Source organism: Osmerus mordax, chromosome 21 (assembly GCF_038355195.1).
Source record: "Osmerus mordax isolate fOsmMor3 chromosome 21, fOsmMor3.pri, whole genome shotgun sequence".
In the NCBI taxonomy this organism is placed as follows: Eukaryota; Metazoa; Chordata; class Actinopteri; order Osmeriformes; family Osmeridae; genus Osmerus; species Osmerus mordax.
The window spans coordinates 5,855,036-5,879,395 of NC_090070.1; the positions used below are offsets into that span (position 1 = coordinate 5,855,036).

Genomic DNA, 24,360 nt, shown 5'->3' on the forward strand with positions numbered 1-24,360 from the left:
GTGAGCTAACCCTTACTACTCGTGTCAGCTTGCTGAACTTCTCCGGTGTGACAAGAGCAGAGGGACAGCAGGGTTTGGGTTTCGCTCTCCTGGTAACTGAAGTCGTTTCAAAATCCCCTGCACAGCTATTATCTTGTGTTGGGAAAAGAGGGGACTGCTAGTTCTGAAATACTCAGCTCTAGGTACATTTGATTCTTTGCAGGGTTGACTTACTTGTCCTGAAATTCTCTGTAGGAAAAAGACAAAAGGAATTGACATCAAAGACGGTCAATCACGGCTCTCTACTCCAACACAAACAGAATAGATCCAACTGCTCTTTTTGTAAAACCTTTTTCCACTTTTGCACTTAGCCAGGTAAGAGTCTGGTTCTTTCATGGGCAAGTCAAGAGTGATTATTTTATATACTGATAGTAATAAGATTGCTAATTTATAATTGCAAACAAGTCAGTTTGTTGGGAAAAATGCATATTTATGTGTTTTACTTGTATATGTTATTATAAGACAATACATTTTTATGGTTTTAAAAGCCATAGGCAATGTACTTTTCTGGTTCAGAATTTCAATATAATTGTACTTTTTTAGTAGTAATAGATTTAATTGAGTTTGGCTTAATTAGTATGCCTATAGTTTAAATGGCTATTTTAAGTGAATTCTATCAGCAATAAAGATGAACATATCCCTTGGATAGGTGGATGACTTGCAGAATACAAAATTAACAAGGCAGTGTTGCTTTTTCCAGTCGAAGCCGAGGGCATGGCAGGACCAGGTGTGGCTCTGCGTTTGCATGAGTTCAAGGTCAGATACGGATCCAACCAGTTTGACAGGTTGCCAGGGATTACAACAAAGTGAGTTGAGACTATTCCAACCGTTGGATGTGAAAGACAAAAAGGAAAAAGAAAACTAAAACAAAGCTTTTAACAAACCTCAAGAATATATAGATATATACAAATATAATAACACATTTTTGTGGGGTAGACTGCCATGTCAACGACCTCTCTGTCTAGGTACTATGACATTATTATGCTGAGCTTAGATAATCATGCCAGTACTGAACTCCTGGCTGCTGAGATTTTGCATGTGCTGACTCTGACCTTAACCCATAATGGTCTGATTGCATGCGATTTGTATGTATGAACTGAGCATGCATTAAAGAATGTAATGTATGTTGTTCATGCAGCACACTGCCTGAGTTCATTGACATTGACCCAAAGGCTGCATAGCAAGCGCACCTGCCATTCCTTTCCCTTCCTGATTAATTTGCATTCCAGGGTACCACGTCAAGGGACTGATGTGCGTGGGCTCTACCACGGACAGCTGGGCAGAATGCACATTGTTCCCTCGAAGCAACACAGGTGAGGTGTGCTGTTTGATGCTGAACAATACCACTTAAATCATTGAACAGACAGAATAATGTAGTAGTTAAGATTATTGATAGGCCTCCGTATTTGATAGGGCAGATTAAGTTAGGGCCCTTCATGTTGGTTTATTGATGTCATGCCGCTCGTGCAGCCTATCCCCTCTCAGTTTCCACCCTCCAGCGTTTTGTTCCCTTTGCCTGTTGTTGTTATTATCGTTCATTATTATTGAACTATTAAAGTTCTTCCCCAAAAATGTCATGACAAAGTTGCTCTTTGCCAGCATTAAGCCTATTTACAAAGAAGACATGGGCAACACCAATAATATCAAAGCTGTGTGTTTCTTAATTCTCCTCAAAGATGTCAGCTGTAAACAATGTCATATCTACTATCAAACATCAGTCAGACAGATGATGTGTCTACAACAATATGTAGCCTTTCAGATAATATAGTTGAACAATTTTGTAGTCCAAACTAGAATATGATCATATTCTACAGACGTTAATGCGGTTTGTTTGTGCTACGTTGTTCTCCCATGTTCGTAGAGTGAGGTTTGCATCCCTGGACTACCCTCTGGGCTCTCATGGTGGGAATCATGATGACCACCAGAGAGGGTTTGACCTCCAGACCTTCCGTGCCTTGGACGCACTCCGCCACAGCGCTTGTGCCTCGGAGAAACGCCCCCCTGAGACAGCTTACCAAGAAGAGTTTGGCCTGCAGTCCACCCTCTTGGGTTAGTTGTTAAGCAGGCTCGTTGTCATTTATCGCCTCACCAAATACACTATGAGTGTGTATAGTACAGTATGTATTCCTTTTGGAGTGAAACACCTTTATCATGTGTTTGTGTGATATCGCAGCACCGGAGAACACCAAATTCACCCTTTACGCTCATCCTGGGCCCATGAAGCTGTGGTCAGACAACTTGGAGCGCCGTTTTTGATGCATCTATGCATGAATATGAGTGTTACTGTAAGAGTTAAAAACGCTTTTTCAATGGATTCCATTCCTAAAATAGTGGAGCAAAAATGCAGCTTGAAGACTAGGCTTCAACCCAGACTGGTTTGTCTTGAAGGAACATTGACCCTGTGACCGTTGTGACTGTTGCATGATTTTTTTCTTGGTTGATTCTAAATGTTTAATATTCAACATTATATTCTTGAACAGTTTTTTTTTTCTTCTATTTGTCATCTCCTTTGCTTTCTACTCTGGAACAGCTGGAGGCTCAAAGCAAGATCCTTACTGTGTTTCACCTCTAGGTGGTGTGAAACTCAGTATGCCAGAGAGAATCCCAAACTGTCACACTGTACCACAATGATCATTACATTACATTAAAATGAACAATCTTCTGGTGTTCTAGCTACCTAAATTCTTTCTCACCTCTTCCATGTCACTTCCCCCTCCTTTTTAACATATTTTACGTTTGATCGTTTTAATCATTCTAAAATGCTTCTTTCATTGCTGTATAAGTTACTTCACTGTGCTTTATTTGTTAATATATCTGAACAATTAATACACCATATAATAAAAACAATGTTCTCTTGCCTTGCTCTTGTTGGAAAATTACAGATCAGCCTGCATTTAGGACCCCACAACAAAAGCTTGTGTCTAGTCTCTGTATTTCCTTTGTGTATGGAGGCACCATGATCATACACCTGATATGGTTCCCACCCGTACAGTAGGCTACATTATTTCTCCAACACCAGTCTCTTTCACATTTCCCTTTCCTATTTGCTTACATGACCCAGGGTTTTGCCTAGCTTGGTAAATTGCCAAGAAGAATGATAAAGCTGATTTATATTGGTCCCAATTACACGTCAGTCTTGCCAATGTCATTAGCTCTCTGCTATCTAGTGATGTGGACAGTTACTCACTATACCTGTTTCTCACCATTCCTAACAATAGGAACATAGAGAGAAGGCAAAGAGCATGCCGGCACCCAAGTTGAATAATGTAAAAAATCTACGGTTGAAAGCTCCAAGGCACGTTCCTAGAACAAAATGTTTTAATGATAATTAGGATAAGATCTAATGGAAAGCTATACAGAAATTAAATTGTACTGAATTGTCCATTGTCTATTATTCATGTTAGCTATTTCAAACCCTCCAGACAGGTCCACACCCTGTTTTTTTTCTTCATTGTCACTGGAATAATTGCCTTAACTGGAGTTGAATGCTTGCATGCTCTTTAGGGAAACTTCAGCTTGAACGATCAAATTACTATCTGATCTGAGAGAATAAATGGGTTTTATATCTTTATATTGTACTCAGCATTTCATATTAATGATCTTATGTGTTTTAAGCCCGGATGGAATAGGACATAGTAGCAGAAGTTTAGGATAGTGTTGAGTTTGGGGAACTGACGTAGGTCAAATATATTATTGTTTGCCCCCAGCAAGCTTTAATAAGTTGTGTTTTTTGCTCGCTGTCACAATGTCACAGTCAGGGTACAATCAGGATTTTGTTGGCAATATTTTGCTCTACATTAAAGATGTGGTCTGCTAAAACAATGGGTGTCTTCAACACACCTACGTGCTTTCAGGGAATAGAAATAAACCATGAAATGAAACCAACATGATTAAACCTTATCGTGTAACAGTCACATGTCCGAGACCACTTTCAGCAAGTCACGGTGTGACCTGTTTCGTAAAAATACATCTTTTGTGATGCCATCTTTTTTCACTTTTGTAGTCAGGACATATCAAATGTCAGAGCACATGAAACACAAAGCTCAGCTTGGTACCTTCATTGAGTCCTATGACACCATAGGCCTTAGAATCTTGGGAACGTCCTTTCCTAGAAGCAACAATAGACTCAGCACATCATGTGATCACAGGATAAAAAGCTGGTTGGGTATATATGTTGCAGCACACACAGCTCACGTTCACAACCGAGCAACTGTAAAGCCAAGACAACATGAAGATGCACATTCTGATGGTGGTGGCTGTAGCCGCACTGGTCTCCAGTCTGGCTGAGGCACGGATCGTGTCCAAGTGTGAGCTGAAAGGCCTGCTTGAAGCAGCAGCTCTCAAGATGCCGAGCCGCAACCACACAGGAATGTCAGAGGCTGACTTCATGGCCAAAAGTGAGTACAATTTTGAATGCTTTTAAAATGCGGAAAAAAATGACTGTGCTTTTAAAGACTGCAGAATATTTAGGAATTGGAATTTGGGAATGAAGGTACATCTACTCAACTTTATTGCAAAAAGTAGTCAAACCTCATTGACAATTTATTTTGTGAAAAATTATTTAGACGATTATTTCATATCATCCTTCTGTACCCACACAACATACATTAAATATTAAAACTGTTATAATTTCAAGCTGTACAATAACAGAATATTTGGGATATAGTGTTAAGGTCCCATTACATACAATAGGTTTATGAAAATACTGTCACTAGTACCACTCTCTAGTGTACCTTTCAGGTAGCCGTGCAGTAAATAAATCCTGAAATGTTGCAAAACCTTTCTGTTTTCCACACTTCCCCCAGTTGTTTGCCATGTGGAGAAGACTTCAGGTTTCAACACCAGCGTGGTGACTCTTCTGAACCCTGACACTATCTCCCCTCAAATGCGGAGAAAGAGAGGTGCTGGAAAAGGCGGCAAGTTCGGCTTGGCTAAGTACGTAGGTGAAAAAGGTGGTAGAAAGTCAGGAAGCAAGTCAGATAGCAAGTCAGATAGCAAGTCAGGTAGCAAGTCAGGTAGCAAGTCTTCATCTGGAGAGGACTCAAGTGAAGAGAGTGGCAGTCATGAGGAACACCAAGACACTGTGTGGACTCTGTATGGCTTGTTCCAGCTGGGCGACCATTTGATCTGCTCCTCTGGCTCCTCTGTGACCCCTAATCTCTGCCAGATGAACTGCACTGGTGAGTTAAATGCTGTTTTAGATTTGTTTAGTACCCCCCACCCCACCCTACAAAAGGTTTAGAAAACAACATTTAATACTTAGAATTTTGTTATTGCTTTTGTTAATATAATGGTCTACAAGTCTGATCATCTTTGTGTTGTTTTTTTCCAGACTTGATTGATGACAACATAAGTGATGACATCACCTGTCTGGAAACAATCAAGATGAAACTGTAAGTACATACATTTACAGTTTCATACAGGTATTTTCTATTTTCAGTCAGTTTTCATCTGTCTTTTATTCATGTAAATAGGGAAACTGGTCCACCAGAACTAGCGGAATCCTTCATAAGAACGTGAGTATACAAATATAAGATTATCTGCAGCTAAAGTATACATGTTCTTAGTATGCAATATGAATTGTAACTTTATTTTGTTCAGGTTCCAATATTGATTTAAGTTTACGCTATATATATGTTCTTGTTTCAAGTTTACTAATTGAAAATTAAAGGTCAAAAAACATTCTTAAATTCATAAATCTTAAGTTGCGAACAACTTAAGATTTCCAATTAAAATATTTCTATATTTTCAGATACAAGCTGTTGTTCCAGAGGGAATGTTACACTGTGGTGGCATCTACATACTTCGCATCTTGTTAAAACACCATCGATGGCTTCAGCAAACGTTTTCATTCTTAAATTCTCCACATACAGAGAAACATTTTCAAACAAATTACACTCAATCCTTACATGTTTTGAGTAGAGTAGTCAAATAGAAAATAAAGTTTGTAAAAAGCATTTTTTTTGTTTCGATGATCTGTGTCTTGGTGGATGTGCATTGAACATAACAAATCTAACGTAAAATATGTAACATATAGACCTAGGCGTTCGTCTAAAATTGCCTATAACTTAATAATTATAATTCGAGGCCATTAATGTTTTTTAATAAACATATTTCATTGCGAAATGCTTTGATTACAATATACACGATCGTACTAAATAAAAGAGTACATTAATTGAACAGTTTTATCACTCATCCCTTGTTGAATAAAAGTAGGCTATCTAGGATGCAGGCCATCTAAGCAAATGAAACGTCAAAACCATACCTATTGTGAAAAACAAGCCAAGGTTTCACGTTCATTGAGTAAATAACTTTGCACTTTCCGTCTTCCTGCGCCGGTGGTGTAGCCTAGATTTCAGAAGGAAGGACGAGGACTTGTATCCCTCACTTCCTCTTTCACAGTAAGCGATCAGATAAGAGAGCAGGCCTCTCACACAAGTCAGCTGACCAGGTTACTGGTTCCATTTAGATATAATCACTTTGGACTTCGGCCTATCACCTTCAAACACCTTCTTCAGATCTTACAACTGTGGCCAAAAATGTGTGTGACGTTACTGGAAACACAATATCCTCAATATGCATTATAGATTGCAGTTTATTCAAGTAAATTCGTGACATTTTGTAAAAACATGTTTGTTGCTACTTACTATGAGGCTTTTTATGCTTGAAATAAACCACAGGCAACAATAACATTAACATGGGAACACAGAAAGTTAAGGTGGTGACAGAACAAATATTTTAAGCTATTGGTTAAGCCTACCATGTGCCTAATTTTGTCCACCATATTGAAACATGAGTATTCAGTATGATATTGCATTAGATGTGACAATATGTTCGACATTGAAATAAATAAATACATACATATAATAATATACAAAAGGTGAATCCTGAAATCCTGTCTGATATCAACATTATAACCTCTGCATGGACATTAGAGACGGAAATTCTCTGAAACAGGCCCAATGCCACTTTGAAACATAGATTGAGAAGATTCCGAGAGGACTACATGAGACATTGTTCATTTCAATATCTTTAAAGTACTTTGGGGACTCTTTAGCCCATGCTAGCAGGCTACACAATCCGTCTTTAATAGGCCTACGGCATAACCAAAAAACGAGTAAAGTCTGAGATGTTAATTGAGTCAAATCACATCCCATTTAAAGAACTCCCTTTAGCAGTTGTTTTTGTTTTAGCATTCCTTTAATCACACATAACGACCACTGGATTTGATCTCCGGACAAAGTTTGGCCTCCAGATCTTCGATCTTGATAGACTCCACGTCCTTGGAGCTGGTCAAACTCGCAGCGCGCGTGATCTTGGTGAGCGTCTCCTCATATGGCGGCGGCAAATAGACCATAAGAAACACGCCGTCGGACATGTCTGAACTCGTGCTGGTGTGGCGCTCCACGTTCCCTGTCAGCGAGGAGAGGAACTCGGCGCTGCTTTCGGCGTCCTGCAAGTCGAAAGCGAGGATGCTGGCCAGACTCAGCTTGTTCTGGGAGCACCTCCGGTAAGCCAGGAGGCCCAAGAGGCCCAGGATGAGGACAGAGACTACGGGGAGAAAAATGTAGAGAAGCAACTCAGACCTGCTCTCCTCAACGGGGTTCAACTCGTTCCAGTAGCCCTGAAAAGTAAGATAAAACGTCACATGTTCTTAGTTCTATATGGGTTTGCATTGCATTTATCCGCTTGCAATGTCCTATCTGCATCATAACAACTTTTATTTGTACTTTTTGTGAACAGTTAAAATGGTAATTGTGAAATAAATGGTTGAAGTAGGGCCTCTCCCATATTCACCATCAGCGTCATTTCATTTTATTGCTGGATTTTAACCATTTGAACAGCTCTTTCACTCACTATGAAAGTCATCAGCTTCGGTAGAAATCACATAATATTGCCATACATACTGCGCAACATCTGGCTAAGGACAGACCTCTCAACATCCCCATTTTCCAAAAGCCCCCCTGGACGACCTGGCCAAGAGGCTTAGCATGGGCGCTTGGCTTGCGCCAACACGAGAAAGCAAGTGCTAACGGTGTTTGATTGACTGCGGTCTGGCTTTCAGTACCATGGACAGTTCCACCGTTCACTGAAAGTAGATGGGCTTCAGCCTAATGTTTTGCTGGTTACTGATGGTCTAGATTTTAAAAACCGAACTGTTTGGAAAAGCCAAATATTTCTAATAATATTTGTAACATTTCTCCATCAGGCAAGTCATGGCAGATCATTGTTTAAAATGAAAGGTAAAATTAGAGCATTTACAGCAAATTGTCTGACTTCGAGTCTCTCTTTATATATATATTTTGCCAGTCAATTGAAAATGATCAAATTACACTCAAATACAGCTCTACAAGAGTTCCAAGTACAGTGGATTTTTTCCCCCATCCATGCTCTTGGCCACAAATCACCCAGTCAGCACTTCCAAACCTTACCGTAAGCTGTTTTTCCAAAGTGGGGGGCGATGAGGACCCAGTCACCCAGTCATACGACCCTCTGCCGGCTGGCCCAAACTTCATCCAGCTGCTCTCCAGTAGCGTCCGCATGGTGCTCAGGTGGGTCTGGGTTAAACAGGGTCCGAGCTCGGTGGAGGGAACCAGAGACAAGTTAAAAAGCGTTGGATTGAAGAAAAGGAGAGAGTGACGGTGATGAGATACCTTGTTGTGCGTCCCATGAGCTTCAGAGTGGACGGGGCATGGGCAGTGTGGCAAGACTAAAGGGAAAAGGAGGTGGGGAGGGTGTGTTTGTGTGTGTGCCTAGGTTAGTGGGGGGGGGGGGGGGGGGGTTGGAGGGAGGGAGGGAGGGGGAAGTTGGAGGGAGAGGGTGGCCAGCTAAGCGGCTGCTCACATGCCCCCGCGTGCAGTGTGGACCAGATCTCGGCCAACGGACGCTGGGGGCCTGAAAAGCTCAAGGGCAATCCCTCAGATTGGGGGGAGGGGGGATTTATTTTTGCGCAGCTGGCCTACATCGGAGATTGGAAAGGTGAGCCCAAGTAAGGTGTCGGTCCACAACGATGATGGAAACAGGTGGCCTGGTTTAACCAAATCATATTTCAGGCTAGTAGTGAAGATCTTGTTATTGACCTGGTTGCGTGCTACTCACATTCATCTGTAATGAAACGTACCATCCGATTAATTATATTTTCAATCAAATATTATTTGTGTCATCTAAGCTTGAGAAACAATCATCTAGATGAATGAAGACCATTAAGGACAGATCAACAACTAACCTAGTTGTAGCCTACTGAGATGTGACACCCTTGCTTTGTCCGATTGGGAGTTTTTCTGAAGAGGCTGTTGTTGTAGATAGATCTTCCAAATAAAACTTCTTGCTCATAGCTTCCCCCCCCCCCCCACTTTTTTGTGTTGTTAAATCGGATGGAGACTATTAGTGATCCTAGATCTCCCACGTGAAAACCAGACAAGGCAGATAGATTTTCTACGCAGATTTGCAGATTGCCAGAAAACCTAACCAGATTGGTTTAAATCCTCAACACGCCTTCAATCAAGAGATTAAGGCGCCAGTCGATCTCCGGCTCTTAACACAGCTGAAGAGGAGAAATTATGCCGTGGGAAAAAGTTGAGTGTCCATCTATGGCAGTTATTGTGCAAAAACACTGCAAATGTGGCAACTCTTGCACAATCTACTACAGATGTTGCAGAGGATACACTGAATGTGTGGAATGTGAAATTGCCTGTTTATCGGCTACTAATGTCTCCACTCCACCAGAGCTAAACAGCAAAGGCACCAGGTAAGGTAAGAGGGGGGTGCAGGCAGTGATCAAATTGAGGGGGTGGACTGGAGGGGTGGGGGTCTCGGAGCCCCCATTGGAGATGCACTATTGAGACCTCTGACACACTTTCGCTATTAATGGGTGTGAATGGATATGTAAAAATTGAAAAGGTAAAAAAAAAGAAGCCAGTTTATGTCCAGTTTCTTGTCAATGACTATTGTCAATGCAGACATACAGAACAGGTTATCAACCAACGGCAAATTGCAAATTGTTCCATAATACAACGTTGCTCTATTTCCTAAACGACTGTATAATTTTCAGTGCAGTTGGATTAAGGGGATTACTGTTGGAGTGGAAAATGAGGTGCATGATTATTAACCATTTGCCATAGAATTACACCAAAATAGATGCATTCTGACATATAACCTTTTTTCACTGATCGTGTCTATACAGCCCTGACTGGCCTGTCTGGGTGGTATGAGGTTCAGTTATTTATCATGGCTCTTTCTGTTGATTCTGAGTATACAGCTCAGCCTCGATTCCTAGCCAGTGACAGCAAGCTGCCAGACAGATGAGTCAGAGTGTCAGAGGGGGGTTTGTCTGTAAATGTGGGTTGTGTTTTTTGACTTTTCACACGCGCGCACACCCACACACACACCTACACACCTACACACACACACCTACACACACACACACACACACACACACACACAGAGATACACAGACAGACAGGGGTCCCCAAAGACCTCCCTCTCAGAAATCCCTTCACTTTAAAAATTGCAGCGCATTAGTATACCGGGTCAGAAAAGTAGGTCAGGGTTTTGATTTCAAACTGGCAAGCCATTTGTAAAAGGTGTTAATAGTCACCCCATAGTGACAGTAATCAACTCAAGACCACACAAAATTTCACTAAAAATGTGTTGGTGACTTTGCTAGATGGCACACATTTGAAAGTGTGCCTCTAATTGGTGACCGTGTTATTTTTAACACTACCAGACAAAGATCAATAGATGTATTTAGTATGGTAGAAAGATAATGTACATTACATTTAAGTAAATTTATACTGTATCAAGTTATGAATAATAGTTAAGATGAGGGTAGAAGGTGCCCCTTATTTTCAATGCTGTGGAAGAAACAACATTATGAGACTAACAGACTCCAAAGACATTGACTTTGCAAAACCTTAATCCTAATGTATTGCCATTTGTCTACTGTCTACTGTTCTGTTCTCCTTCCAGTGCACATCAGAAACAAATAACAAGCATAAAAGGAGATTGATTTAGGTCCCTTTTTTTAACAAAGATCACAGAAATATGTTTGCATTCCTGTTTGCATTCCAGTTTACTATGAATTTCTTTGAACATCCATAAATTCACAAGATTGGGTTCTATGTTGTCAAGACCATAGCTGTTTTTATACTCATACAAGTACGTCCTTATTGTTTTTTTGATTATTTACTCCCTGTTTCAATAATCAAAGCAGGAACTGTATAATATGGTGTGTTATACAGTTAACAGTATGTAGCTGATGTTAAAATCTGTTTTTTAACTCAGAGAATAAGCAGGTCAGATAAATGTCAACAATGATGTTTGTAGAAGGTGGCAAGTACGAGTCTGTAACTGCAGTGCAGGGCCTTCTAATTAATACAAGGACAGTAGATAAGAATACTGTGGGTAAGTCAAGTCAAGTCAAGAGTGCCTGGAACATCAATGTGCCTGAAACACGATTGACTTGATGATTGACATGTTGATTAACACAATTTCCTTTCCAAACAACACCATTCTCTACATTGTATTCTGGAAACACAACCATTACCACCATAAAATACAATGGTTTAAGGCAACAAAAAATGCTATCTGTATGGACGGAATCGCAGATCTAAAACATTTTATTTTGTACTCATGTTGTCTGGAACCAAGACAATATCCCTTTCTCTTAATTAAAAATGCCTCCCCTATGCATTGCCCAGATACTTTCAGAGCCCTGTGTGTGCCTGAGAGACTAGTCCAGATGGGGGTGCAGTGGTAATGATGTGTCCAGATTGGGGCATCGTGTCCATGTCCCAGCTGTCAGGTTCAACATCTGTCTCGAATAGACTGGTGAATAGTCATTGCTGGAGTGGCAAGTGGGGTTGTGGTTGGGATTTGTCTAAGGGGATTTATGAGGCATGCAGACAGAGACTGTGATTACTCCACACGTGGCAGACCTGGTGGCGCGATGGTTCTCAACCCCCGGGGATGGCACAGAAGGCTGAGGAAGGAGAGGAGGGGACCAATCGTGGCTGTTGGACTCAGTGACTCAGGGCCTAGTGAACACCCCCCTTTGATGTTTTCTACAGCAGAGAGATGAAATGACCTTGTTACGAACACGGTGAACAACAAACTTTCTTTTGGCCCGACACTGTGTCAAATATCGGAGAATGATGCATAGATACATTTTGACACGTCATAAGTTATCGTGGTGATTTTTGTCACTATAATACAGTGCGTGAGATCTTTCACCATATCCAATGTACACTGGAAGTGAAGGAATGGAGGCCAAAATTGTAGAATTTGTCTCTCAAATTCAAAGTAACATAATAACATTACAGTATGATGAACAATTGGACTGTTGCATAAAATTCGGGGAGAAATCAAACGTGTACGGCAAGAGTGCTACCGAAAAATGAAAAAGGTTTTTCATTGGGCAGGATCCCCATTAAGGGTTTGATTCCATATTTCCATTTATATATAGTGTTAAGCTCTTAGAATGCCCAAATTGACCCAGCCTTGATGTTCTTTTGGCCCATGTGCATTACTGTATTGTCCACCAACCTAGCACAGCAATTTAGTATAGTAGTGTAATTTCAAAGCAGCTTCGGATGGACAGGGGCTTCTGAAAACCTTACATAAAGTGTCCTTAAAGTGTCCTCACATAGAACAAACAGGTTTTGATAATCATAAGTGCATTTCCAGACAGTGTTGATATAACTGAATGACAGAACAGCATGAATTGGGGTGTCAGGTTGATTTCCACTGCAGGATCTCCAAACACTATCTAGGACACTTGTTCTCATGTTAGTGAATACATGTTAGTAAAACTACTTAGCAACTGTGTTGCTTACATTTTTCACAGATAATGCTTTTATTCTGCTGCACTGGCACCTGACATGGAGCAGTATCTGTCCTCAACTTTCACATCTGCTTTAGCAAAAGACTGCAGCTGCAAGCTGTTAAGAGGCTTAGCTTTCCTGCGCTCTGATGACGATGCTTGGTGTCCATGTGGTATACTATACATTCTTTGTCATTACACAGTCATGGATATGATTGTGCAATGAATATGGATATGACTATTTACACAATTGGGAAATTCCAAATTTCATAATTGATGATGAAATATGTATTGTATTACGTAATAAAATATAAAACATTCCCACAGGAACAAAGAAAATGGAAAGGATGGACTTTAATTCATTGGGGTTTGAAAGAATAGAACCCATTTTGCAGAGATTTTAAGGAGATGTAATATTAAATATCAAAGATTCATCTGAGTTTAAGGGAATTTAGGACATAATTACAACACTTCTATTTGGATTTAGGAACTTTTGGTAGGCTTTAGCCTGCATGTGATGGATTTAGCTTGAGAGCACGTGGTTAAGCATTTGCCCTAAAAATTTGTTGCAGTTTTGTCTACGAAGGGCAAAAATATGTCAGTTAACATGATTGTGCACAGCATGCAAAAAAAGAGATTTCAGATAGTGATTTATTATGTTGCACTTTATTGACAGTGACACACAACATATTTATGAAACACATTTATAAAAGGTTATATATTAAATCAGGTTTTATTTTTCACTCCTCTTCTTCATTCACCTCAGTTTTATATTACAAACTGCCTTCTTCATATCCTTGAGAGGTGTGGTGCTAGGGTTTGCAAAAACTAGATTTGAATCTTCCTGTACTTGTTGATATAAGATGTGATTCTTGAAATGCATCTACTGATGTATAATATTGTTCTTATAAGATTCCCTACTGTGTGTCTAAACCCATATATTTTTAGAACCTTTTGACAGTAGTTGGGAAGTCCACTATCACCAACGCACACCTCAAACAGCATTTGCGGGCGTCAGGGAGCCGCTATCGATGCGGGAGACTCCCGGACCTTCCGGAAGACTTGGGATGTCTGATGTTCTACACCACCAAATTCCATCTATAGAGTGGCTGCATATGGGCCTTGGGTACCACCATGATTGCTAATCTGCTATAATGCCTTTTCCAGAATCGTAGACTCGGAAGTGTTTTACCCATAAGAAACAGCAGGCGGAGGAATAGACCACGCAACAATGTTTCACCTTGGCTACCCACGTGTTTTAACCTGTGTAGGTTAGCCTCCCTTTTCCTGAATCGTTTGACGTCAACGAAAGAGTGTTGTTATCAATGTGTGTGAATATTCACTATTAGCCTGTTTACTCCCGCTTAAAGTGTGTTTTCGGTAGGCTACATAAACATTTACTACTACTAAATAATAATAGTATATTTTCATTTGGTCTATTAATTTCGATTAAGCCCGCCTATTCAAAGGGTATTTAACATATTTTGCAATAAAATGAGGAAGCTGAGGTAGGCTACAACTAGTCTCGGGGCGTCACATTGAAGTAGCTATAGTTACCAGAAACTGAACTAACTTTGAAGACAAATGGTTTCATGGCTCAGCTCCAGTTTAGTCAATCCTTTTGTTAAAATAGCATGATTCAGAGTTTGAATTCTCCACAAAACGAGAGCCATGCCGGTGCTGGCAACTTCGGTGTTTATCCTAATTCTAATGATCAAAGTCGAAGATGTCTCGACACTCGGTAAGTCTTATTCCTTTACCATAACCAATTTTGTCAAATCAAAATAAATTTGAACTCAGCTGTCTGTCAACAATCGTTTGAATGTCAAATGAGCTATATGTTCTAATAATGTTAGTTGTATATTAACTACAGCCACGTTTTAATTCATTTTTATAGTCTACCACTGACTTGCTGGTTAATGCTGTTTGTCCCTAACAAAATCCCCTTTTAAACAGAGATCTACGCTTGCTTTAATCTGGATCAGTCCCTCCTTCAACAGGCTGTGTAGGGGCTAAAGAAAAATGTGTATTGTTGACTCTGTAATGTCTGCAGTCTTGACTGTAATCGCTTAGCAAACTGGCCTCTGCCCGAAAAAATCCCAGTCAAACTCCCCTTCCTAACTCTTATTCCATTCCAAAGTATTTTCATTGAATTTAGTGGGTCTCAATGGATAATTTGAAACTAAATGATATTATGGTGTCAGTTCCAACAAGACCAAAGAAAATCGATTCAGTTCTGTTTTACATGTATTTCAGTTGCCTATCATCAAAATCTTTATCTCCAGTATCACAAAGGGTGACTCTGAACTGTGGACTCATTATAGAACGTCAGTGAAGTTGGATATGACTCAATAAATTCCAGGGTTGGGCAAGGATTGACACTCTATTGATCATGTGGAATGTTGATGGGCAACAAATGTATTATTTTGTATGTGTGTATTATAGGCTAAGGTAACCAGTTCAGCACAACAGAGGATACAAGCCTCCATGTTTTGAGCTTTGGCGTATAAAAACTACAAAGCATTTTTAAACATATCAAAGTTAGATTTTTCTCACAGAGACAGTGTGCCAGTTGACAGAATAGAGCTATCAGAAAGATGACATGTGGAAGGTCAATGTTCTGTTTTAAATAAGTTGACTCCTTTCTCGATATCATGTGAACAGACGTAAATTAGCACTAGTACGTCTAGAAGCCTGTATTTAGATTGACTTCAGGGAAACAACTTCCTTTCCTTGTTCCTTGGATGTGGGGGTTGGGGAATTTGACTGTAGCTTATCATGTCATGTAAACCCATTGTTTCAAACCTATAGCTTGCAGGCCCCGATAAAAGGGATAACAAATTGGATTAGGAACATTAATACATACTAATATGGGACAGAATTATGAGCCCCCAAAGCTTGCACAGTCTTGTTGGACAATGGCTGAATTCTATTGCAAAATGTTCCATGTTATCTCGCCATGATAAATGAGGTATGACGTTGAACTTGTGGGTAGAAAAACAATCTGGGAGGGGGAGGGGCTATGGTCAGGTATCTCCACTTTACCATCTGGGAATTGGGGCGGGCACTAGGCTGCTAACAGCCTTCCTGAATGTAACAAATTTGCCAGCTCCTGATTAAGTGGCATCAGGAGGTTCAACAGCAAATAATCAAAACACAGTTACTGCCTTATTTTCATTTAGCAGACGCTCTTATAATGGGGCTCTGTACAAAACATTACCTAACGTAACCTAAAATGTAAAATTCTTAATTTAAAAATTTTCATTTGACATTTACAGACCACTAAAATGTTGCAGAGAGCTACTCCTCTAAGCTACACCTGAAGACTTGGTATTTTTTCACCCCAGTGTTTAATCTTGATGGCCCTTTGTTCCAATAATAGGAACACAGAGGATGTGACAGTTGAAATCATGTAAAAAATGTTGCAATAATGTCTTTTTTTTCTGGATAGTTTTGCCACCAGAAAACGTCACGGTGAGCTGCCACAACTTTCAGACAAGGGCTTATTGGAATTACAGCAAGCACCCTCTACCACCTAATTTCATATTACATTTTGTTACTGAGAGGTTAGTTTCTGCATTTGAATGAGCACTACATTTAAGTTATGTTCGTTTATTTGGATATAATTCATCGTTTACGACATAAGATTCAATTGCTTGGGACTCAAAAGTTTTGTGTTCATGCCTACTCCCCATGGTTGTTTTGGCAGTGAGAACAAGACTGTGATTGAAACGACAGAGCTCCATTATGACTTGACCCACCTCATGAGGGCATCCTCATTCAGCAGTCGCTACTCAGTGGAAGTCAGAGCTGTAGAAGGAGCAGAGACCTCACGACATGTCAGCTCCCCAATAATCACGTTTAACATCTTGAAGATGGCAGATGTCAAATGTGAGTTTGCTTTTTGAAACACCTAGCAAATTATTCTGGTCCATCAATGTGCAAAATTGTAACCTTTTTTGGGGGGGTTTCTCCTTCATAGGTACCCTGGATTTCCCTCCTGTTCAGCTGTCACCAGATGATATGGGGATTGCGGTAAGCTTTCGCAACCCATTCTACTACTACAAAGAACTGGCGGAGTCAAACCTGTTTGACAGAGTCTTCCACTACAAAGTGTTCACTGAGAATGTAAGCAAAAGTGAACATCAATGTCCAGTGCTTCGCACTCACCTCTACCATCATCTCTTTTGTCTGTCCAGTTGTTAAAAGATGGAATCATGTCAAGATTCGCATTTCTGTAAATAAGCCCGTTTCTTTGTCTATGAAAATTCAATGAAGTACTAAATCCATGATCGTGTATGTTCTTGACCTCAGACATCAGACATGATGTCATCTCCCACCACACACAAGTGTACAATGGAAAGTACCTGTGGGGTGGTACTACCCAGCAGTAGGGGACCATACTGTGTTCAACTAAACGGTTCAATCATGGACGGGAGAATACAATTCAACAAGACAGCCATTATCTGTACCCAAGACCACCGTAAGGAAGCCAATTGCCATTCAGGAAATCTAGATACATTGTTTGTTTTAAGGCCTGTATGTTTGGCTATGGTTTAGCTTGAAGTTTGATGCCCTTTGTAACGTCATAAGGCCTTTCTCTTACGAGCCCTGTTTGGAGCTTATCCATTTCTTGGAGTGGTACAGTTCAACAATAAACCACAAAGGAATTTTCATATGACCCTTTAGTGTGCTGACAAGGTTCACATGGCTAATGCTGGATGTAAAATGTGTATTTTTGTCACAGATGCGCATGAGTCTTACCTCTTCATCCTACTTGGGGTTCTGTTGGCGGTGTTTATCATTGTCAGCTTGGTAATAATAGTGATGGTCTACCAGGTAAAGGCATGGAAAACAAACCCCTCGATTTTGCCAAAGACGTTGGTGAGTTGTTGGGCGGGGGGCTTTGCTGTGCACACCTCATATCATAGATGTTCTCTTTTTGACTTTCTTGGTACTTTCCTGAACAGTTTATTTTAATTGACAGGCTTCACTCATAGCAAACCCTAACGAGAGAAGAATAATGCAGTTTCCAGAGGAAAGAGTGGAGCACATCGCCATTGAGGACGACCAGTCACAGACTGAAGAGGTGGAGATGATCGAGGTGGAACGGCCATGTTGTATAGCAGAAGACCAGAACGCACAGTTTGGAAGGTTGTTGGAAGAGGACGAAGAGGAGGACGAGGAAGACGAGTGTCCGCCCTCGGGCTACGGCCACGCACACTGCCTGGATATGTAGGTGGAGACGCACCCAACAAGGTGAAGGATTATGGTGAAGCTGGAGTCCATAACCTCCATCAGGTCACTAAGAACCATGGGGGGGAACGAAAGATGGTGCCCTTGGTCTGAACTGTGGGTTGTTTTTCTCAGGAACACTTGGTTGCATTTCTCTGGAAACTGTTGTAAGAATATAAAAAGCCATCAAGATTCTGCCACTCCGAGAAGTGAAGGTGTGCTGGCTGAACTTTGTACCTCATCTTAGTCATCTAGATGACTAAGAACAATGGAGTGTTGCCAGTACTGTTCCAACTTATTTGTTACTAGATTTTTTTTCTGTATGCAATCACCATTGTGGTTAGATTCGTGATGGACAAATGGTTTTGTGAAGGTTTGTTTGGAAGTCAAAAGTTATAAGTGAAGGTCACGGTTTTTACATAAATCTTTTAAAGAAAATAAAGCTTGGACTTTTAGGAGCCTTTAAGGAGAGAGAGTGAATCATACAGAATCTAACACTGCCAGTTTTTAATAAAAATGAACTTTTTAACATTTGTCATTCCAATTCCCCCCCCCCATCCTATTTTTTACAAATTAAAACTGGATTGCAAACTGCAGGGCTTGGAATACCATCATTTATGAATCCTCTGGAGTACCCCCCCCCCAAACTACTTGCATTGTAAAAACAATGCATTGTATTTTCATGTGTTTTGTATTCACATTTGTACATCTAGTCAGTGTTGTGAACTGCAGACAGAATATTATCATTACCCTCAGGTGTGAGTGGGGGGGAAAACAACTCTGAAATATGGCACCCCAGAATCCACTAGTGTTGGTAGAGGGATGTTCCTTTCTGCAGAAGTGTTAAAGGCGGCAAGGCAGTCCATTGATTCTCCTTTTATGAGGGCAAAGTACTTTGACTCCATAGTTCCTCGATACGGTTAGGACAGCTTTAGACCCTGAACGTTGGCTCGCAGGCCCAGCATCTGTTTCTCTTGTAGGGCTTTCTCCTGTTTGAACGCCATTTGGTTGGCCTTCTTCTCCGTCCTCCTCTCCTGTTGAGCGACAGAAGAAAGTGGCATGAAATATATTTGAAACATCAAATGTCACCGTTAAACTAACTAACTCATTTAATGGTTAATGATTTTATCATCGCATTTTACTGTTCCTTTTATTGAAACCTTTGCTTTTCACAAGACATTTAGTGTCCTCCCACAACTACAGTGGCGTCCACATCTCATACAAGCTCTTCTGTCAGCGTCATACCTCCCTCTAGTGGTTGACGTGGTGGTGGCGCCTGTGTTGCTATATGCGCTACAGGCAATAAACACCCACTCAAAGGCAGATCCCACGATAGGTCTACATTTTTTGTCTCATTTCAGTTTAATCAAGCACCCAATTAAGAGGTACTTAATGTCAATAGAACCCCCAAACCCACCTTGCGCTCCTCTTTGATGGCCTGTTTCCTGGCTCTCCGCTCCTCCTGGCTCTCGTCTTTGGGGCGGGGCTGGGTGGCGGTGCGGGGCAAGTCCGAGTCGTTAATGCGCTCCATCCGCTCCGCCTGTTTGGCCGTCGGGCCCCGCCCGGGGAGGACATCCAGTGGAATTCCCGTTCTGTTGGACACTCGGATGGGCTTGGTCTGGCGACAGCACACATTACAACACGTTGTCAAGATTCTTGAAGCGTATATATATATAAATATATATTTGCTAGTAATGTTCACGCACCAGCACTGCACATAAAATAACCTAACTATTCAAGCCAAGTGGATAACAGAAAGGCAAATGAATCTGTCGCTATTGTAATCCTACGAAGCACTGCTTTACTACAGCGACCTTCTGCAGAACAATAGAATTATAACTTTGTAACTGATGTAAGGTCTAACAGTTCTCAAAATCTACTCTGGACTGGTCTTACCTTTGGTGGATCAGCAATGATTTTGGGGCGGTTATACAGGTTTGAATATGTGCCTGAGATTGGGGTGGGGGAAGAAAGTGAAAATGTATGTATAACAGCAGAAAATGTATAATAATAATAATAAAGTGAACTAAAAATATAACCCTAGTTTGAAGCCATTTTGACCAGTTCTACATTCTGAGTGATATTCTTAAAAGTACATTTAGATAGTAATCACACTCACTGATAATGGTCTCACAGTCCCACTTTTCTGCTGGTGCCTCGATGATGAGCGTCTCCATCTCCTGCTCATCTTCATCCTCCTCATCCTCCTCGTCCTCCTCGTCCTCTTTCACTGCAGGCAGCTCCTTAGGACCGAGGTCGTCGGGTCTTTGGAAGCTGAAAAACATGTTCATGGTTGTGATTGTAAAATCGTAATGTAAAATATACAACATTTCTAATCTTGCTGTTTTATGTTTTACAATGTCCAGCGATGTATGTATGTATATTCATTGTGTGTAACGTGTTATGGCTGAAACAGAAAAATGTCCACCTGTGTGGACGATTCCCTTTTCTCATATTCTATACCCTTAAAAAATATTTTTCTTATAGCTTGTTTCAAGTTGTTATTTTCATGGGCATACACACACACACACACTTACTCTTTTTTCTTTTGTACAAAGTAATCTTTGATAATATCCTCGAGGCGGGCGCTGTCCGGTTCAATGAAGCCCTCCAGCTCGGCGTTGTCAAGAGCTCCAATCTCGTCGTCGTCAAACTGCTCATAAAACTATAGAGGAGAAACAACAGGGAAATAATTCCAATGGCTGGGACATGTTTTTACAAACAGTCAATCTTATAAACATTATAAATCGTATATCTAGGGTGTTCTTTAGGCCCTTCTAAAATACAAACAGATGATTTTAAAAGCATCTTCAACCAGTTACGCAACATGTAATATGGGTTCCAAAACATAGCCCTAATCCAGTCACGGTTCCTGCTACTTCCTGCTTCTACTTCTCCTCTGCTTCTACTGCTACTTCCTGCTTCTACTTCTCCTCTGCTTCTACTGCTACTTCCTGCTTCTACTTCTCCTCTGCTTCCTGCTCACCCAGCCCCCGTGTGCGCTGCCTGAGCGCCGTGTCCCTCACCTTCTCGAAGCGGTCGTCCAGCAGCGTGAGCTGCTCGTTCCTCCTCATGACGGAGGAGGTGAGCGAGTACTCCGTGAAGCGACTCTTGGTCTCCTCGTCCATGAACATGAACTCCCGCGCGCCGTGCGCCTCGCCCTCCTCCCCGGACAAGCCGCCATCAGAGTCCGAGTCAGTGTCCTCCCACTCGTCGTCGTCGTCGCCGCTAACAGGAAGGAGGACATGGAATTTTTTTTATAAATAAAGCAAAGGATTTGTGGAACAGAAGGACATCATTTGTTCCAGGAGATTTCCGGAATTTGATGATGATTGACAGGTGTGGTAACAGACTTACGCCATGGCGACAGGTGCAGTGAAGTCGTTGGCCTTGATGATGAAGTCGTCATCCAGTTGGTTGTCTGGGTCGTCGTAGTCAAAGTCCTCGTCAAGGGCAGCGACAATATCGGGATCCATGTCCAGCCTGGGTCCTACAAAACCAGATACACTTATATACCTGATGAATACCATGCTTTGTTATTCTTACCCATAAACTACATTGTGATGAAAAACATACACAAATGCATCTTGAGATTTTAAAATACATTTAAAAACAATGATGGTAACTTTGGAGTTTGAGTCCAGGGGCCCGTTCTCCGTACGTCGCTTATTACATCAGAGATCAAATGACACATCCAAGATGACATCATCTTGCTTATCATGATCTGGCTAATTCGGTTCTTCGAACACACTTGTTGTTTATGATTAGTATAGCTGGATTGAGTTATACGTTGGTCTAAAAGGGGGTATGTATCGATAGTAGAAACCTTGATCAGCAACGCTGCTATTGGCTGCTCACATAAGTCTATGGCTGCTCACCGTGGCCAAAATGAGCGCCCTGTTTTTTCCGCAACAGAGCCACAGCTTGCTCGAAGTTTACTCCGAATTTGAAGATTTTATCAGAACGCCAGGGAACACCTCAAAGTCTGCAAAATCCAAGAAAGAGGGCTGGCAAAAAGTAGCAGACCAAATTAAATGTAGAGGAGTGACGCGTTTTATCGCTTATTACAGTAAGCTAGGCCTATGTTTTTTTTATTTTCATACTTTCATATTTTCATTTATCATGTTCAATGTCATATGATGTGGTTTCAACAAATGTATTATGTAAATGACACCCTGAAAAAGTATAGGCTAGCATATCGCGCTGTGCTTAAGGAGCCTATCTATCACGCAATGAGCAATTAATTCGGTTTCATGTTAAATTCTGCTAATTATTCTTGCACCTTCTGCAACAGGTTCCTGTAGTAAAAACGGACAAGACATGTCTGTGACAGACTTCCTGTATCACCTCTGCTTGTAAAGCCTCAATCTATTCGTGTTTACATAAAATAAACCTGCTCCCTAGCAGGTTTAAGCTTACGGACCTGTTGCTATGACAGCAAGTCCAGGATGAGCTTCGAAGAACCGAACAATCCAAGATAATGACAAATCGTCAACAATCAAATCCAGCTAACTGAGTTAGCGACGTACGGAGAACGGGCCCCAGAGGTCATGTCATTCTGACAACATGGCTGCCTACCTGAGATGGGGGCTGCTTTGTTCAGCATTCCAACCTCCTCTTCGAATTCAGACGCAAACACTGACGAGGGTAGGTTGAGGGTAGCAGCCTGTTGAAAAAGAAGGAGCAACACAGCAATGTAATTAATATCCACCACCAACTATCTACACCGTCCCAAACACATCCAGTGAAACTTACACCAGCGACTTCCACCCCCTCCTCCATTTCCTCCTCCTCGTCTTCATCTTGGTGGTCGATGGGTCGTCTGTCTCTGTGCGGCCGGCCCGACGACACCAGCTCCGCGGGCCGGGAGGTCTCCTTCAGGTGCTGCAGGTAGTTGTAGTCATCGTCGAAGAACACACCAAAGTTCCTCTGCTCCTCATGCTGCTTCTCCACCTCCACCTGCACGTGGTACAAGGTGTTGAGTGACAAGTGGCTCACATCAGCACACACAAATCAAAGGAAATAATACACAGTATGTAATGGGGTTTGTGGAGGCATGTTCTAATTGAGTTACTACCCCAGATAAGAAATGGGGATGATCACTATATGCCATAATATAGCTGATATACAGTACAAGTGAGTAGATGGGACTAGTTTGTCAATTACCTTTGACTATACATAACCCTTTAGTGTATGTTTTTACCTTGTGAGCAGGTAAGAGGACATGCTGGGGGGCCTTCTCGTCTGCAGCAAGCGGGTCCCTCTGGCTCCTGTGGACCAGGTGAAACGTCACAGCGTTCTTCTTTTGAATAAACGACTTCTTCTTTCTGTGAGGCTAGAGAACCATGAACAACATACACAAAGTTACATACGACTCCATATTATTGTCACTTCTCAGCTTATTAGCTTGGTTGTTTGACTGGAAAACCATTGTGTAATCGTCCATAGCATGCGATGAGAAGTCCAAACGACTGAGAAATACACTGATCATTTCAATTAATCTATCTTCACGGAAATTCCAGTGCCCAGCCTTGAGCACAGTTACGGAATATGCTAAATTGACCGGTGGTACCGATACTGTGAGTGATGTATATTGCTGGTAACTCGTTAGCTTATGTCCACGTTGAGGCAAAGGGGACAACACAGCCCACATACACACGGATAACACTACCTAGACTGATAAAGAGCAAAAACATGAAATACTGAACATGAAACGAATGATCCTATTTATGTTGACTAGCCTAACACTATTATCGTAGCTAGTCTAACTAAATAGCTAGCTAGCGAGTTTCCATCTACCAAAAGTGAGCTTACCATGATCAGATGTGCTCTGTGAACTAAGGCAGTATTCCAAAGGATTCGAAGTGTAAAACACACTGTGACACAGAGAAAATGATTTTAAAGCTAAATGTGTTCGCTAAAGCTGTTGTTTATCCACGCTGGCACAACACATGCTGCTTCTACCATTGTTGGAAGGAACCAATTATGTCAAAGGAGAACGTCCCATCCTGAACGCTGATTTTATTTTAAGTTAACTGTATGTATATGTTGCATAGTGTACCAAATATATCATCCCAATACAAATTTGGCACAAAACATTTAACTTTAACATAAACTCATAACATATAAAGCTAATAAGGGGACAATATTTCACGTCAATTTACACCCATGTCACAATTTGGTATAGCCCAAGGACAAAGTAATCATTGATGAGCAACGGATTAGTCATTATGGCTTTGGTTAAATCAGAGAATGTCTAATATGGG

General features: G+C 41.2%; 5 protein-coding genes across 5 annotated transcripts; 3 read left to right on the forward strand and 2 right to left on the reverse strand.

The window, feature by feature from the left end:
* The first annotated feature begins 55 nt into the window (after positions 1-55).
* LOC136965533 (protein SPMIP3-like) lies at positions 56-2,932 on the forward strand. The gene is made up of 5 exons (XM_067259710.1): positions 56-354; positions 740-845; positions 1,269-1,352; positions 1,901-2,088; positions 2,213-2,932. Exons 2-5 carry the CDS (start codon positions 754-756, stop codon positions 2,293-2,295), a joined length of 447 nt encoding a protein of 148 aa, XP_067115811.1. The 5' UTR covers positions 56-354; positions 740-753; the 3' UTR covers positions 2,296-2,932.
* A 1,288-nt stretch (positions 2,933-4,220) lies between these two features.
* LOC136965454 (uncharacterized) lies at positions 4,221-5,996 on the forward strand. Its single transcript, XM_067259613.1, has 5 exons — positions 4,221-4,436; positions 4,845-5,219; positions 5,372-5,432; positions 5,514-5,555; positions 5,792-5,996. The coding sequence occupies exons 1-5, from the start codon at positions 4,268-4,270 to the stop codon at positions 5,856-5,858; spliced, it is 714 nt and encodes a 237-aa protein (XP_067115714.1). The 5' UTR covers positions 4,221-4,267; the 3' UTR covers positions 5,859-5,996.
* Positions 5,997-7,243: 1,247 nt separating this feature from the next.
* LOC136965616 (small integral membrane protein 28-like) lies at positions 7,244-8,582 on the reverse strand. The gene is made up of 2 exons (XM_067259799.1): positions 8,472-8,582; positions 7,244-7,663 (listed from the first exon to the last, which is right to left on the reverse strand). The coding sequence occupies exons 1-2, from the start codon at positions 8,580-8,582 to the stop codon at positions 7,244-7,246; spliced, it is 531 nt and encodes a 176-aa protein (XP_067115900.1).
* A 5,612-nt stretch (positions 8,583-14,194) lies between these two features.
* ifngr1 (interferon gamma receptor 1) lies at positions 14,195-18,646 on the forward strand. The gene is made up of 7 exons (XM_067258799.1): positions 14,195-14,600; positions 16,311-16,425; positions 16,569-16,750; positions 16,842-16,987; positions 17,174-17,342; positions 17,607-17,743; positions 17,847-18,646. The coding sequence occupies exons 1-7, from the start codon at positions 14,531-14,533 to the stop codon at positions 18,096-18,098; spliced, it is 1,071 nt and encodes a 356-aa protein (XP_067114900.1). The 5' UTR covers positions 14,195-14,530; the 3' UTR covers positions 18,099-18,646.
* ltv1 (LTV1 ribosome biogenesis factor) lies at positions 18,582-24,060 on the reverse strand. Its single transcript, XM_067258797.1, has 11 exons — positions 23,909-24,060; positions 23,298-23,429; positions 22,850-23,053; positions 22,673-22,760; positions 21,452-21,584; positions 21,121-21,322; positions 20,632-20,759; positions 20,214-20,368; positions 19,991-20,043; positions 19,512-19,712; positions 18,582-19,128 (listed from the first exon to the last, which is right to left on the reverse strand). Exons 1-11 carry the CDS (start codon positions 23,909-23,911, stop codon positions 19,015-19,017), a joined length of 1,413 nt encoding a protein of 470 aa, XP_067114898.1. The 5' UTR covers positions 23,912-24,060; the 3' UTR covers positions 18,582-19,014.
* Positions 24,061-24,360: the final 300 nt, after the last annotated feature.

What these genes read in the sequence shown, in the direction of transcription:
- LOC136965533 (XM_067259710.1), top strand. Translation starts at nt 754, where the DNA reads ATGGCAGGACCAGGTGTGGCTCTGCGTTTGCATGAGTTCAAGGTCAGA. An exon ending in TTGCCAGGGATTACAACAAA is followed by an intron (nt 846 to 1,268) that starts GTGAGTTGAGAC and finishes TTTGCATTCCAG; the next exon opens with GGTACCACGTCAAGGGACTG. An exon ending in CCTGCAGTCCACCCTCTTGG is followed by an intron (nt 2,089 to 2,212) that starts GTTAGTTGTTAA and finishes GTGATATCGCAG; the next exon opens with CACCGGAGAACACCAAATTC.
- LOC136965454 (XM_067259613.1), top strand. Translation starts at nt 4,268, where the DNA reads ATGAAGATGCACATTCTGATGGTGGTGGCTGTAGCCGCACTGGTCTCC. An exon ending in GAAACAATCAAGATGAAACT is followed by an intron (nt 5,433 to 5,513) that starts GTAAGTACATAC and finishes TCATGTAAATAG; the next exon opens with GGAAACTGGTCCACCAGAAC. An exon ending in GCGGAATCCTTCATAAGAAC is followed by an intron (nt 5,556 to 5,791) that starts GTGAGTATACAA and finishes CTATATTTTCAG; the next exon opens with ATACAAGCTGTTGTTCCAGA.
- LOC136965616 (XM_067259799.1), bottom strand. Translation starts at nt 8,582, where the DNA reads ATGCGGACGCTACTGGAGAGCAGCTGGATGAAGTTTGGGCCAGCCGGC. An exon ending in CTTTGGAAAAACAGCTTACG is followed by an intron (nt 7,664 to 8,471) that starts GTAAGGTTTGGA and finishes CTTACTTTTCAG; the next exon opens with GGCTACTGGAACGAGTTGAA.
- ifngr1 (XM_067258799.1), top strand. Translation starts at nt 14,531, where the DNA reads ATGCCGGTGCTGGCAACTTCGGTGTTTATCCTAATTCTAATGATCAAA. An exon ending in GAAGATGGCAGATGTCAAAT is followed by an intron (nt 16,751 to 16,841) that starts GTGAGTTTGCTT and finishes TCTCCTTCATAG; the next exon opens with GTACCCTGGATTTCCCTCCT. An exon ending in CGATTTTGCCAAAGACGTTG is followed by an intron (nt 17,744 to 17,846) that starts GTGAGTTGTTGG and finishes TTTAATTGACAG; the next exon opens with GCTTCACTCATAGCAAACCC.
- ltv1 (XM_067258797.1), bottom strand. An exon ending in ACTGCACCTGTCGCCATGGC is followed by an intron (nt 21,323 to 21,451) that starts GTAAGTCTGTTA and finishes CCTTCCTGTTAG; the next exon opens with CGGCGACGACGACGACGAGT. An exon ending in CCATCAAAGAGGAGCGCAAG is followed by an intron (nt 19,129 to 19,511) that starts GTGGGTTTGGGG and finishes GTCGCTCAACAG; the next exon opens with GAGAGGAGGACGGAGAAGAA.